Genomic DNA, 14,319 nt, shown 5'->3' on the forward strand with positions numbered 1-14,319 from the left:
TTCATTTGCTGGAGAGTTGATTTATGCAATATTGTATGATAGGCTATATGCATAATAATGGTATTGACTTAAACCTGTACATGAGAAAAGAGTCTTTAAAGTATAATTTAATTGCTTGTATGATTTTAACGCACAACTCTTTTGGCTTGGGGCTTATTTACAGTGTTATTACTGCATATAACTCTCAGACACTTCATGGGAGACCCTGAATCGATATATGTGTTGACCTCATCTCAATGTATCTTGTATCTACCTCCTATAACATCACTTTAATGGGTGAGTGCTATATCTACGCAGCTATTCTCTAAATTGGATTAAACATCGACGAGTGAGTTTGGCAGTGGAATGAGAAAATTCACAGGTTTGATTAAAAAATAGTCTACATCCCTTGAAGCAGCAGCACAGGTCAACAATGATGATTTTTGTTGTTCCACCATTTTATTTTCTCCCTCTCTCTTCTGTTTTTCCTCTTTTTTTCTGGCTGTGTGAGCTCTAGCGCGGTGACAGATGGCGGAGCCCTCCTCCTCCTCCACCTCCTACCTCCTCCTCCTTCTCTCTCTCTCTCTTTCCTCTTTCCCCCTCTCTCTCTATGTCTCTCTTCCCCCGCAGGCAAATCTCTCCGAATGCGGGCGCATGTCAATCACCGAGCTCTCATGTGATGGCTCTTGCCGGTGACGTGCCAGCCATATGGGCGCTGGCATCACAGCCTTAGCTGGTATGTAACCCCGTCCCCAGTAGCTCACGGTTGCCACACGCGCACTCACACACACATGCGCACTTACTCACTCACACACATATACACACAGGCACGCCAAGACGCACGTTCGCTCGCAAGCTCCGGTTACTCGAGTGCGCGCGCCGGGAGAGAAGCACCCCTAAACAACCCATCAGCGCTGCGCACACACACACACTGATAGGGAGCGTCGGTTCGCTCGCTCGTCCCTGAAGATGGTCTGAAACTCAAAGCGCGTGTTTTTTTTTGTGTGTTCCTCCTTCCGATCCTCTGTGAAGAGCTTGAGCCGAGGTAAGTTGGAGCATAAACAACAACATTAGCAACAACAAAAAAGATCGTATGAATTAATTGGAAATTATATATAAATATTGGATGCTTATGTGCGCGTCCAAAATGGAGGGAGAGATTAATCGAATATACACAGATGAACAGATCAATGCAAGGTGTCGTCAATTTTTAGCAGTTCTACTTTATAGAGTCAGTTTTGGTGACTTAAAGCATCTTTATTTCTTACAGTTTGGAAAACAAAACGCTGATGCATCTTGTGAAAATGTAATGTATTTATAGTCGTCTTCTATATGAATTTGCTCTGGTATCGCATAACCTATCAATTCATGGCATGTAGTCTGTTTAAATTGGGTGATGGCACAGTTTTAAATCCATTTAACTGTCAACAATTGATATATAAGGCATCACCATCGTCGTCGTATGATATGTCTGTCCGCGCGGCACTCCCCCGCTCTACCTCCGCGTGCCCTTCAACTTTTGACATCCAAACCTACCTGGTTTCTAAAAGCTCAACTAAAATACCACGTTCGAGTCAAAAGGCATCTCATGCAGATTGATTTAGAAGGAGCAGTGGTGAGGCTCGGAGTCGCTTTTCAGCCGCGCGAAGGCAGTAAATAGATCATATCAGACACTAATTAGATCAAGAGATTCCTGCGGACCCTGAAACCGAGAAACAAAAGACAATAAGTACGCGAGATAAGAATTTATCTGAAATATTTGGACAACAGTTGCCTCAGAGGACGTCCTCGAGCTTAATGGAAGATTTATGGATGGTTTTGTCGATGATGTGCATGCACGGAGCAAAAGAAAGGGTGGGACAACGCCATAGACGGGGACGGGCAGAGAAGGATGTATCTTTGTTTGTCTAGTATTATCTTTTCATCAATCTATCTCGCCAGTACGTGGTTTAAACCATAGTCGTTACTGTAACAGTGGAGCTGTTACATTTATTTATTTATTTTGCGAGATTGCATCGCCTAATTTTTTACTCGAGTTATGTTGTGTATATTTAACGAGGTCTAAAAGGATACAAGCGAATTCCATCTGTAAAAGGTTATCGCTGCCTAAATTGCATACTGAATTATGTGTGAAATCTATTTCGTGTAAGCTGCATGGTTTGTTAATTAAACGTTGTTGTGTTTTTTCTTCTTCTAATTGAGCAAACCTCCTGAGCCTGAGATTTAAAAACTAGATTTTGCCCCTGGCACACCCCCCGAGATAATTAACCAACCATCACGGCCTGCCTTACTAGGGCTGCAAGTCGATCTGCTGCTGCACTATAATAATAGATGGGAAGTGAAACATGTCAAGGAGGAAGCCGATGGAGGATCATTGAATCTCTCGAAGATCTCCTCGTCTCTCTAGCCCGTTTTTTTCCAGGAAAGGACTGCACTTATAACCAAGTGGTAGGCCGATACATTTATTTTCACTTTAGGCTATTAACGAGCATGGTCGCTTAGTATATTAGTAATAGTTAATTGGTTATTATAAATTGAATTGCGGTTCGTTTTATCCGAGCACACTTTTTTTTTTGTGGGGGGGGGGTCTTTAAATTATTCTTCTGGATATTGAATTATTATTGTTATTATTATTATTATTGATATAGCTGCAATAACCTAACGGGCTACCTTTACCGTTGGTTCTTGCTTGAGTTAGGATATGCTCGTAAGCCTTAGTTTAAGAAGCAATGCGCGACTTTAAACGGAGCGACAGCCTATCAATTAAATACAATCCCTTTTGCCTCCTCTGAGCAGAGGTGTGTGTGGTGGGGATGAATAGTGCTGGAATGCAGCCAGGATTGTATATGGGCGTCAGGAGGAGTGAAAGTGGGGGCCCCCATGGGACCTGTAATGTGGCCCCTGCCGCTGGGACCCGCTGCGAGAGGACGCGACAGGGCACAAGATGACAGCAGGGAATTAAATGGGAATCCTTGTGGCTGTAACTCAGCGCACAGATTTAAGTGCTGATTTATCTCTCTCCTTTTTTTATTTTCCACAAATTCATATTTGTCCTTCAGGCCAAATTAAAAACTCGGGTATACTTTATAACAAAAAGTAGTTGATAATGAGTTTAAGTGAGCTTACACTAGAGCCTCTATATGCTTTATAGCTCCAATAGTTGGATATATATATCGCAATAGAGCCATCTTTTTTTATTCTACGTTCACAGTAGACATGGGGTGCTTGCTCCGTAGTTGTAAGGCCTCATTTTCGATTTCCCTTTCTCTCTTCCGCAGAGCTACCATGTTGACACGGCTTTTCAGTGATCCCTCGCTGCTGCCCGATGTGCAGAAATACTCGGGCTGGGCGGACAGCGAGGACGAGGATTCCAAAATGAAACATGAGGATCGGGACAACCAGGACGACACGGCTGGATCCGAGCTGAGAGAAGACAGCCGGACGCAGTCTGAACATGCCGAGGACGACGACGAAGACGACGAGGGCGACGAGGACGACGAGGTGGAGGAGGAGGAAGAGGACGACGGAGAGGATACAGAGGGGGACAGGCCCAAGAAAAGGGGCCCCAAGAAGCGCAAAATGACTCCGGCCCGTGTGGAGCGCTCCAAGGTGCGGCGGGTGAAGGCCAACACGCGGGAGCGGACCCGCATGCACGACCTGAACTCTGCGCTCGACAATCTGCGTAAAGTGGTGCCCTGCTATTCAAAAACGCAAAAACTTTCCAAAATCGAGACGTTGCGGTTGGCCAAAAATTACATCTGGGCCCTGTCGGAGATATTGCGGTCTGGGAAAAGGCCCGACCTTGTGGCCTACGTCCAGACGCTGTGCAAGGGACTCTCCCAGCCGACGACCAACCTGGTGGCGGGATGCCTGCAGCTGAACTCCCGTAATTTCCTCACCGAGCAGCAGTGTCAAGACGGGGGGAGGTACGGTTCCGGCTCCTTCCCCATGCATTCCTACCCATACCAGTGTGCGCGTCTCTCCAGCCCCCACTGCCCGCCGGGCTCGGGGTCGAACTCGCATCCGCTGAGAACGCACGGCTACTCCTCAGCTTACGACTCAGTGTACGCTGGGAGCGGATCCCCGGAGTATAACAGCCCCGAGTATGAGGGTCCCCAAAGCCCGTGTGCCAATGGGAACTTTTCCCTGAAGCACCAAGGCTCCGCGTCCCCCGACCACGAGAAGGGGTACCACTACTCTATGCATTACTCCGGCCTGCCTGGCTCCAGGCCCACTGGGCCCCACAATCTGGGGTTTGGCTCATCGGGGGCCCGGACCGCCATTCACTCTGAAAACGTCCCGCCTTACCACGACATGCACTTACACCACGAACGGGCCCCCGTGTATGATGAACTCAACGCGTTTTTTCACAATTAAAATGAGAAGTCTGTCGTGCGTCCCCTGCAATCGACGATCTAACCACGGCACACGTTTTAAAGAGCTTACCCGCCAGGATTCAGGCATTCTGGAGAGATGTTTCACTCGTTGTCATTTGTGTTTTATGTTCCTTTTTTCCCGTCTTAACCTTTTATTTCGCTATAGTCCGAGATGTAGTGGAGGGTAATCCATCCAACCCACAATCGTATCCTGTGCAACAGAATCTGTCCAGCTGTTCGAGCTGAAATAAATGAGATATCATATCACGGACTGTGATGACAATATTAATGCTATTTTAAAATGTGATTTGTGTTTGTATCGGTGGTTGTTTGCATTTTGATGACTGGAAGTTGTTTATTTACCACTACGTCACTGGCTACAGCTACACCTTGACATTGGCGGTGATTTTCTAAACTTGTGAAATTAGAAATAACTCAATAAACAAGCTAATGCAAATCACATGTATACTTGAATTGATGAAATATAAGGAAATGTAAAGGGAAATACTGAACCAACAACAATAAGTGCTAGTTGAGTTGTTTTAGAAAATTCTGTGCTCCAGCAAATCAATCGCTTGACATCTATGCAAAACCCAACGAGATAGAGAGAGAGAGAGAGAGAGAGGCAACAAGGCCCAGAAAGACACTGTATGTTTCATCAGCACTGTTGCCAAACACACACACACACACACACGCGCGCACACGCACACACACACACACACACACACATACTCTGGAATGAACACCCAATGAATCAGACAATAGGGCTGGCCAAAAAAAAGAAAAAATAATTAATCTAAATAAAATGAAATCAGACATTTCTTTATTTTCTTTTTCATTTTGTATTCTTATTTATTTATTCATAGACTTATTCCTCTAATTGAGCCATTGTACTGTTTATACATTTTGGTTCAACATTTTTATTTTTAATGCTGTGTTGAATAGGTTATTATTATGATTACTATTATTATCATTCTTCTTGTTGCACGAATTTATTGTGTTGTTTTTTTGTAATTAATGTTAATATTCAATGGAAATGAAGGGATCCCATGTGCTGCTGAGCATTTCTTTCATAACATTCAAGACGTTCAACTTTGTATTCAACCAACTGTGTGGTAAATAAAATGACAATAAATGAGTCCGTGCAACTTGATTTTCTTTTTGTCACCTTAGCTTTAGCATCTTAAAAATACAACAATATATAACTTTCCAATAAGCATTTACTCTGTGGAAGATAAATCGTTCGTTTTTACATCGAATTTAAATGGGACATTTGTATTGGAAGGATATTAGGGTAAAATAAAACATAAACTGTATACAGCAGGCTTGATTATAACATGAGGCTGAACATGGTGCCACAACCTGCAGGAGTTCCTCGCTCAGCCTCGGGGCCTCTGATAAACTGGGACAGGAGGAAGAGGGCATGTCGTCAGCCCTCTCGATTGAGTGAACCGTAGTGCCAAGACGGGATTTCTTTCCATAGCTCAAATTCACAAAACAATCTTGAGAATACAGGCTGATAAAAGACACACACACACACACACACACACACACACACACACACACACACACACACACACACACACACACACACACACACACACACACACACACACACACACACACACACACACACACACACACACACACACACACACACACACACACACACACACACACACACAGGTTAGCTGATGCATTCACAGTCACCGGGGTTATGACGGCGGTCTCTCTTCACCATTAAGACATGAGGAAGAACTCAGCTACAGGACCGCGGAGAGCTCCAGCTGCTGCGGGTGGATTCAGATTCACATTTGGGAAAAATCCAAATAATCCATATAGTGATAATATTGCAAAATATAATGATTAATTGACATCACAGTGCGTTTGGCGCCGGTGAACACAATAAGTTAGTTTTAGATTGTATCGATACGTGTTGGTCAGTGCGCAATAAATCACTTGTAGATCAAAAGAAAAGACAAAACAATGTTGCATCAAGATATGAAGAATATAATTTAAAAAATACCGGCTACTTGTTGGTAACAATCTTTATTTCATCTTTAACTTTTTTAATTATGTGAATATATTAGACGGATTTAGCGTCATTGTCATGAAAGAAGGAAATACAGCTATAAAGACAACATGTAAATATTCGTTATTTTATCTTTAATTTCCATCTTTCGATAATACATTAAACATCAGATATGAATTATGAAGTCGACCCCCTTTTATTGCTTCACCTCTTGTAACTTTAAACACACATCTTATATTTATGTCACACATGTATTCGGATGGCATGGTATTATAAATATGAATTTTAAAACACAAACAATATCCGGGTCTCTTTAAATCAATTAATTATATTTATTGAATCTCTGTGAACATACCACTCATATACATATTAACTTACCAAAGGGAAGGTTAAATATTTAACATTCATATTAAATATTTCCTTTTTCTTCCACTTTTTTTATTTAAATTGAGGCCACACACTCACACACACGCTCGCTGTGCAAGGGGCAGCCGTTGCCACCCCGCCTGAGTTTGGAGCGCTGCCCCGGGACCCATATGTTTCCCAAAATGTCCTGGGTGCTTTCTGCTGTAAGGACACTCATATATTAGGCGGGTGATGGTGACCAATATAAATACAAATATTAATATCCATATCCTGCAATATCTTAACTATATTATTTCCCATTTTATTCCAAATGAAACAGCGTGGGCTTCAGCTGTGGGGTTCGGCCCTCGAAGCCAATTGCGTGGTTTTTTATTCGTTCTAAATATATAAATAGCCTACAAGTGTAAAGTGAAAAATACAAGAGGGAATTTTTGGAGCGACTCGCTTTCCTTTTCCACAGGAATGTCGTCTTCGTATTAGTCTTATAAGTTTGGTAAAGGAAGGATATTAACATTGCAAAAAGTCACTTATTGTGACACATTGATAGGGAATAGTTAGATTTGAGCTTAGTTTCGATTGAAAATGTCAAAAAAAATTGAACACAAAGTGCAAGATAAAGTACATATGATAATTGTGAACAAAAGATACACCCATTTTTTTTATATTTAATGCAAAACAAAATATGGTCTGCATGTTCTTCCTGCTCAACAATTTATAATCCAATATACTCATCTTACTTTTCCATTAAAAAAATCAAATTGGTGAAAGTTGAGTTTATAACACTGTAGGATTATGCACCTGAAAACTCTGTTCTGTGCTTTACAAAAAGGAACAAAATATTAACAAAGATATTTATACACCTACAATATCATCAAAGCAGGACGTTATGGATATATTCTTTAAAAAACATCTTAAAATCCGGGCCGTTTTGTTGAGTGGTGTTGTTTTTTACTTTAATAAAACTCTGTACTCGAGGTTCAATATAAAACCACTACCTTAAATTACAACATGTTCCATTTGGCAGGCGCACCTGTGAGTGAATTAATTTAAGAGTCCCGTGTGGTAATCAAAACCGCAGATTTGCAGTTCAGGCTGTTTTCAAACCGACCAATCAAAGGCTTGTGTTACACTTTTGTGTTAGTTTAAGGCCTCTGCATCCTTTTCTGGCCTCATCAGCAAAAAAATAACTAATTATATATGTATAAGAGTTGCATGCATTACTGAAGGAGCCAGCCCAAAAGAGATGCCAGCGAGCACTGGGAGAGGGCATCTATCAAAATACTCCCCGAGCCCCCTCGACCCCCACAGTCCGGCGAGAGAGAGAGAGAGAGAGAGAGAGAGAGAGAGGCTGGCAGGCTTGCGAAAAAGAGCGGTGCCAAGTCCCTTAATGTTCCCCAGCAGCAGCACCAGGAGCTCCGGAGAGGACAACCCAGTGTGTGCGCCAGTGTGCCAGTTCACCGGGCCAAAGTGGCACTGCTGGGAGGAGTCGATGTTTCTTTCCTAATTTTTGCAGCATCTGTTCATTATCCAGGACGTTTAGAAACGAGAGCGCTCATACTGAGTAACTCTTCGCCACACGCACGCACGCACTCGCATACACAGATACACAGCAGTATAGGGCATTTCTGTGAAGAGTTGGCCTTGAATATACATATATACTCTCCAATGGTGTGTTGTACGAGCTCATGCATTGATATAAGCGTGTGTTGCATCTTAAGAAACTGTGGCTGTGCACAGTCCTCACATGCAACCTGCAATTAAGATATTAATGGTGCACACACACCACAAATAATAGAACAATGCCATCTTGTTAATGAGGTTTTATTCAAATTGTGTTGTTATTAAAGACGTTTGCCAACAGTTTTCCAGTGCGGGTGATATGTCATCACTTCATAAAAGAGTGTGTTACATAATCAAATATCCTAAAACGTCAGTTAGAAAGATACGCCACACACATATTCAATGAAGAGATCATATTATTGTTTATTGATAATACCAATGAAGGAATTCACAGGTGTTTAGTAAATTAGATCACTAGCTGAGGGATTTATAGGCTGATCCCACCATTTTATCGATTTCCACAAACGAATTATTTCCCTATTTTGCACCGATGAAGTTCCTCATCTAATACTTTACCATACTTTGTCATAATTGTGGAAATATAAGTCTGACTATTAACTCGCATTTGCAGTCAGCCTTAAGAAATAAAATTAAAAAAACTTCCAATGACACTCTGTGCTGCACTCAGGATGAAAAGTGAGTGAATGAATCTCGCTGTTTAAATTATCATGTTCATGCCCACTCTTTTTCTCACTCAACTTGGTAAGGAAAAAAAGAGTGTTTGTCCGACATAACAGTCAATAGTGCGATTATCAAAATGTCACAAGTATTATGGTGTGAATTCCAATTAACGTCTAGCTAAAATAATAACCGAGTGTTTTTGCAAAATGCATATATCAAATCATAATATAGATGTAAAATATGTGGTGAATAAAGGCCTTTATGGGTTTCAAGGAGAGGGGAGTAAAATAATTTAGTGACGAGATTGTGAGTATTTGCAATCAGACAGTGATACAAAAAAAACATGAAGCAATGCAGCTGAAATGGACACAGATGAGATTTTTTTAAAATACAACACACACACCACACGCAATTTGAATAATTAATGTCTCCAAAGATTGCACATTGTTAACTTCTCTGACCTGCACTGCAAACTATAATGTTGCGCATGCACAAAGGAAACAATCGTGCAGGCTTCGGCCAACCTCTCTGCCAGACTGTATGCCATGGCCCCCACACTGCCAGGCGAGGGAGCGAGCCTGTCACTGGCAGTCCATTCAGAGGAAATTCCACAACATCTGTTTGTTATCACACAATGGTGCACGCTGCAGCGCGGGCAGTGGGGCAGAAGACGAGGCAGAAGCTAAACTGAGAGAGAGATGCTGGAGGTCCTGCCAAGGGAGAAACAAGGGCTGCAGGAGGAGGGCGTGGGAGGAGGGGAGAGGAGGTTGGGGGGTAAAGGGGGCGACCATGGGGGGGAGGCAGAGGTGGAGATCCGGGTGAGCGCCAGGTAGGTTTCGGGCTTTTGGCGGGTGGCCAGATGTTGACGCGCAATACGTGTTTGTTCGGAGAGTTTGTGAGAAAGTCTTCTTGACCTCACCGGCAGCTCTCCGTCATCTTCACTGGATGCCCAGTTCCGGTACGTTCCGGTCGGTGGGTCCGGCGGTGGGGCGTGGCTGGCCCCTGTTTAGGAGGTTAAGTAGGAGCGTGCACGGGGACGCAACTGGATTCGAGGGGGGGGGCTCGTTGCTTTGCTGGTCTGCACAGATGGCATGTGAGCGTGCGTGTGGGCGTGCGCGTGTGTTATGATAGGGTTGGATGATGCCCTGGTCACATGGGCAGGAGTAATTGGCCTCCATATTGACCAGTTTGCAGCGCTGGGGGGGCGGGCAGTCTCCCAGCTGGACCTGTCAGATGGCATCGCATCCACCTCACTGATCACCCCCCGGACGACCTCCGCACCTCTCCTCTTTTTCTTTCATCTCTCCCTTCTCCTTCATCCTTCTCCGTCACCTTTAATCTTGCGTGTCCCGCCTTTTCTGTCATCATAGAGACGACCTGCTCGGTCCATTAACGCCACGGTACTTTCCACATATCCTCCAAACCTAAAACGACGACTCCACTTTGAAGAAGTAATCCAGAACGAACTCATCAACTCTTTTTCTTCCTGAAAAGACATTTAGGGTTTTGTGTTTTGGCAAACAGTGTTGGTGGATGTGAGGGATTAAAGGTTATTGCAAAGGTTTTTATGGATCAATACATTGAGCCTTGACTTGAACCAAGCCATATCTACCTGTTAGCTGAAATTGTCTGTCCATGTCTTCAAGATTTTTTTAAACATTTAAAGGCTTAAACGACAAATACTTGACGAACGACATAAAGATCTTTATGCAGTGTTACTTTAAAGCAGACCTTTGTGTGTCTGACTGACTTTAAGCGGCATCCTCCCGCCCGGAGCAGTAATGGTGTGTGCTTTGCTGTGAGATGCCCGACTGTGAGGAGTTAGCGAGGATTTCATCCCGGACTTGGCAGGGGAGGGTCTCTGGCTACGTGGAGAACAATCGTCTCTCCTTCGGTCCTGTCAGCCAGCAAACACAGAGAGCTGGCACACGCTCAGTGGGAAAAGATCGGGAGTGACAAGGGGGATGGACACACACACACACACACACACACACCCGTGCCTATCCTTTCCTCACAGTACCAAAATTAGTTCTGATGGTGCCGCTGGGGACTAAAGGATGACATGCGAATTCTGCAAAGTGGATAGGAGGACTTCATGAAAATAGTCTGTAAAATGACCTCAGTGTTCGCCTGCTGTTGGAGGAGGAGAAAGGGGGAAATAGAGGCGGATAATGAGAATGAAAGACTGGCAGAGCAACACAATGCTTGCCATGCGTGCTCTTCTATTAAGGAAAGCTAATAAATGTATAAGAGTTTCCGTGTATGATCAATATGCACTCATATGGACACGGGTTCTGATCCTGCAGCTCTATATTTCTATCTGTGTTTCTGAAAACATGTTGATGCATGAGTGTGTGCATGCATGCATGTACGCCTTTACGCGTGAGCAAGAATGAGGAGGTGGGAGAGAAGGGTGAAGTGTGTTTGTGTGTGTGGAGGAGGAGGGGGGTATGCACGTTTAAATTCTGTGACATCTGTTCATTACAACTAGAGTGTGTTTATTTTTATACAGCCAGCCACAAGCAGAGAGCTCGACTGGCACCGCTGGTTAATGTACCAGCCCTCTACCACGGCAGAGCAAATGAAATATTAACCGGCAGAAAGAATGAGGAGAGGAGCGAGGACAAAGGAGGAGAAGGAGGAAAAATGATAAGATAATATGTGACAAAAATGCACACACACAGTGTCTCGACTCACGCACACAAGGATCCCATTCTGATCTAATCACGGGAGAGGTCTGGAAAACTGCAATCGACGTGTTGCTGCAAGATAGAAAGGGACAGCGTTAAAAAAAAGGTCCAAAATTGGAGATGCTTCATGGAAACAGGTTGCCAAACATGAAGATTGTTCTGTGCCATGAAATATGTCTTCAAGAGAGAACAGAGGACACTGCAAAGCAAGCGATGTAGACTAATAGGAAAGAACCAGATGGAGTTCAAACCACACATACGTATGAAGGTCACTCCCGTTTGGGGTATTTAGCCGCCTAAAACGTGTTGAGTTGAGTTGAGGATGCATTAGGATTGCATGTATAGGATTTCATTGGTTGATCTTGTTTTACTGACATTATATTGGTCGAGTTGAAGTGTGATGTGGATAAGTAAGTAAGTTGTACTGATATTGGTTTGTCTCCTGAACACAATGTCATCCTGGAATGTGTTTTACTAGGATATGTGTTTTAGTATTTTATGTGGTCCATTGTGACCTGTGTGAATAGTTTTTGTACTTAGTTTTTTCTTCGGGGATCTATGAAGTTGTCCATCTATCCATTGGGACATTTTTAAATGAGATGCTCGGTGAGACGAGCTTTAGTTCCGTTAAGGTCACTGTCCTGCTTCAAAGCCACACTCTTGACCAAGAGACCAACAGTAGCAGACTAATCCGACCCCTACACCCCTACAATTAACCTAAGCAACCAGATTTGTGCATCAAAAAGCTCCCTTCACCAGCCCCCCCCCCCAGGCCCACCACTGCCTGGCCCCACTCCCATGCTCCCCTGGGACGGCCTGCTCCGGAATGCCACTCATGGGGAAGAATCTCGCTGCAGGCGCTCAATATGTCCCATGTGTTTCGGAGGAAGAGAGAGAGTCCGAGCGATGCGGCAGGTATGGTGTCGTACTTTTACAAGGCAATGGCAGGTAGTCCGTGTCTATGTTTGTGTGTGTGTGGGTCTGATTGTGTGTGACAGATTCCCAGATTAAAGGTTTAAAGGGTTCAGATTAACAGGCTCAGGACACAGTGCCCCGCTCTGAGCAAAAGGGAATTAGGATGGCATTAACGTCTCCTCTGCACCAGCACATTAGCCATTCATTACTGTGTGTTTGCACAATCAGGACCAGGCGGCCCCTCGTTCCCCTCTGTGTTATTGCATTGACGACAATGTTAACATGTCGGGATGTTTTGTTATTCATAGACCATTAGCATGGACTATAATTCAACTATCACTTATCATCAGGCGATTGGCACTTGTGCTTTATAAAAATGCATGCGCTTTCACAATTATGTTTTTTATTTACAACTTGCAATGCTTGGATACGCATCGGTAACAAAACCCCATAAACAAAACGAAGGTTTTCTGCTGCACAACAGTACATCCGGTATTTTTAAATGAGTTGATCATTATCATATCAAATGTGATTGCTGAGAACAAACAGTCAAAAAAACAATAGATTATGAGCCACAGCTGGTCTCTGCACTGCATTGAACTTGGTGTTGTGCTCTGTGGCATCAAACATGAGTGCAGGCATTCCAAAAACAACTTGGTCAGGTTGGGGTTGGATCAGTTTTATTTTTCATGAGGTAGAACATTTGAGCATAACATTGAAAAAAATGGTGTATGTGCAAATATTTGTGATTATAATGGAATGGAGCGAGGTACCATTGCTAATCAGAAATACAGTGAACCAAAGAAAATGTGTGTGGAAAATTCAAGAAAGGATCAGTGAGAAATTACATAAATCAAAGGGTTTATAATCTATATATTCTTACAATAACAACGTGTCATACAATAATGTAAAAAAGAAGGTGCCAATGTAAAAGAGGTTCTGTTTGCTACTCACCATGTAGTTTTAAAAAGCAACATCCCCTTTACCCCAGGAAGCCATGGGGTGTGTTGAAAACGATGTCTTAAATGTAACAAATGGAGTCAAATATACAATTCTTCAATGCTACGTTTTCCAAATATACTTAGGTTTCACAATGAATTGGGCATTATTGCATGTATTACCGTGTGTTGTATTGTTATTCATCAAAAGCGCGGCACAACTCTCAACTGCAAACTTTTCCATGTTTCCTGCGTGCCTCACTGAGCCAAGAGAGCCGTGAAGACATGGATTGACACGCCATCCCTCCTCCAAAGCCTTCCTCCTCAGCATAGCCAGATTAAGGGATTACCAGGCAAGGCGAGCGCTAAAGCTGGCTAATTCTCACCCAAGCACAGAGAACTAAGGCTACGCAGAGCCCCGCGGAGCCCCTTTCCTCACAGCAGCTGTGGCTGGAGGGAGGGACGCAGCGTCTTTACTCTGCGGAACCGGAAAAAAAGAGTGAAAAATCAGAGCATCACTTGTACAGTTTCCTCCCGATTACTCTGATGACTTTTTGGCAAGTAGTGCCGACCACTAATGGTTCACACAACCGACTTTATGACACCTGCGTGTACATTGTAAGCTGTCAAATATCAACCGTTCTCTACATTCCTCTTTCTGAGGATTATGTTTTTATTAATGCATCTTTGTATTGTACCCTACTTTATAATCTGAGTGTCATTACGTTTTTATTTCTACACATGCCAATGAGGTTACTTTCATATTTCATAGCTGAAATATG

General features: G+C 43.4%; 1 protein-coding gene and 1 long non-coding RNA gene across 4 annotated transcripts; one reads left to right on the forward strand and one right to left on the reverse strand.

The window, feature by feature from the left end:
* Positions 1-475: 475 nt before the first annotated feature.
* On the forward strand, positions 476-5,478 carry LOC130188891 (neurogenic differentiation factor 2-like). Of its 3 annotated transcripts, none has more exons than XM_056407441.1 (2): positions 476-715; positions 3,258-5,478. In XM_056407441.1, the coding sequence occupies exon 2, from the start codon at positions 3,265-3,267 to the stop codon at positions 4,354-4,356; it is 1,092 nt and encodes a 363-aa protein (XP_056263416.1). In that variant the 5' UTR covers positions 476-715; positions 3,258-3,264; the 3' UTR covers positions 4,357-5,478. The 3 variants fall into 3 exon arrangements, with proteins under 3 accessions (XP_056263416.1, XP_056263414.1, XP_056263417.1); XM_056407439.1 differs by lacking the exon at positions 476-715 and adding an exon at positions 909-1,024; XM_056407442.1 differs by lacking the exon at positions 476-715 and adding an exon at positions 2,353-2,427.
* Positions 5,479-8,671: 3,193 nt separating this feature from the next.
* Positions 8,672-13,852, reverse strand: LOC130188919 (uncharacterized). The gene is made up of 3 exons (XR_008830678.1): positions 13,721-13,852; positions 13,554-13,619; positions 8,672-11,756 (listed from the first exon to the last, which is right to left on the reverse strand). It is a non-coding gene; the product is annotated as an uncharacterized LOC130188919 (long non-coding RNA).
* Between the last annotated feature and the right edge of the window lie 467 nt (positions 13,853-14,319).

Source organism: Pseudoliparis swirei, chromosome 23 (genome assembly GCF_029220125.1).
Source record: "Pseudoliparis swirei isolate HS2019 ecotype Mariana Trench chromosome 23, NWPU_hadal_v1, whole genome shotgun sequence".
Classification (NCBI taxonomy): Eukaryota; Metazoa; Chordata; class Actinopteri; order Perciformes; family Liparidae; genus Pseudoliparis; species Pseudoliparis swirei.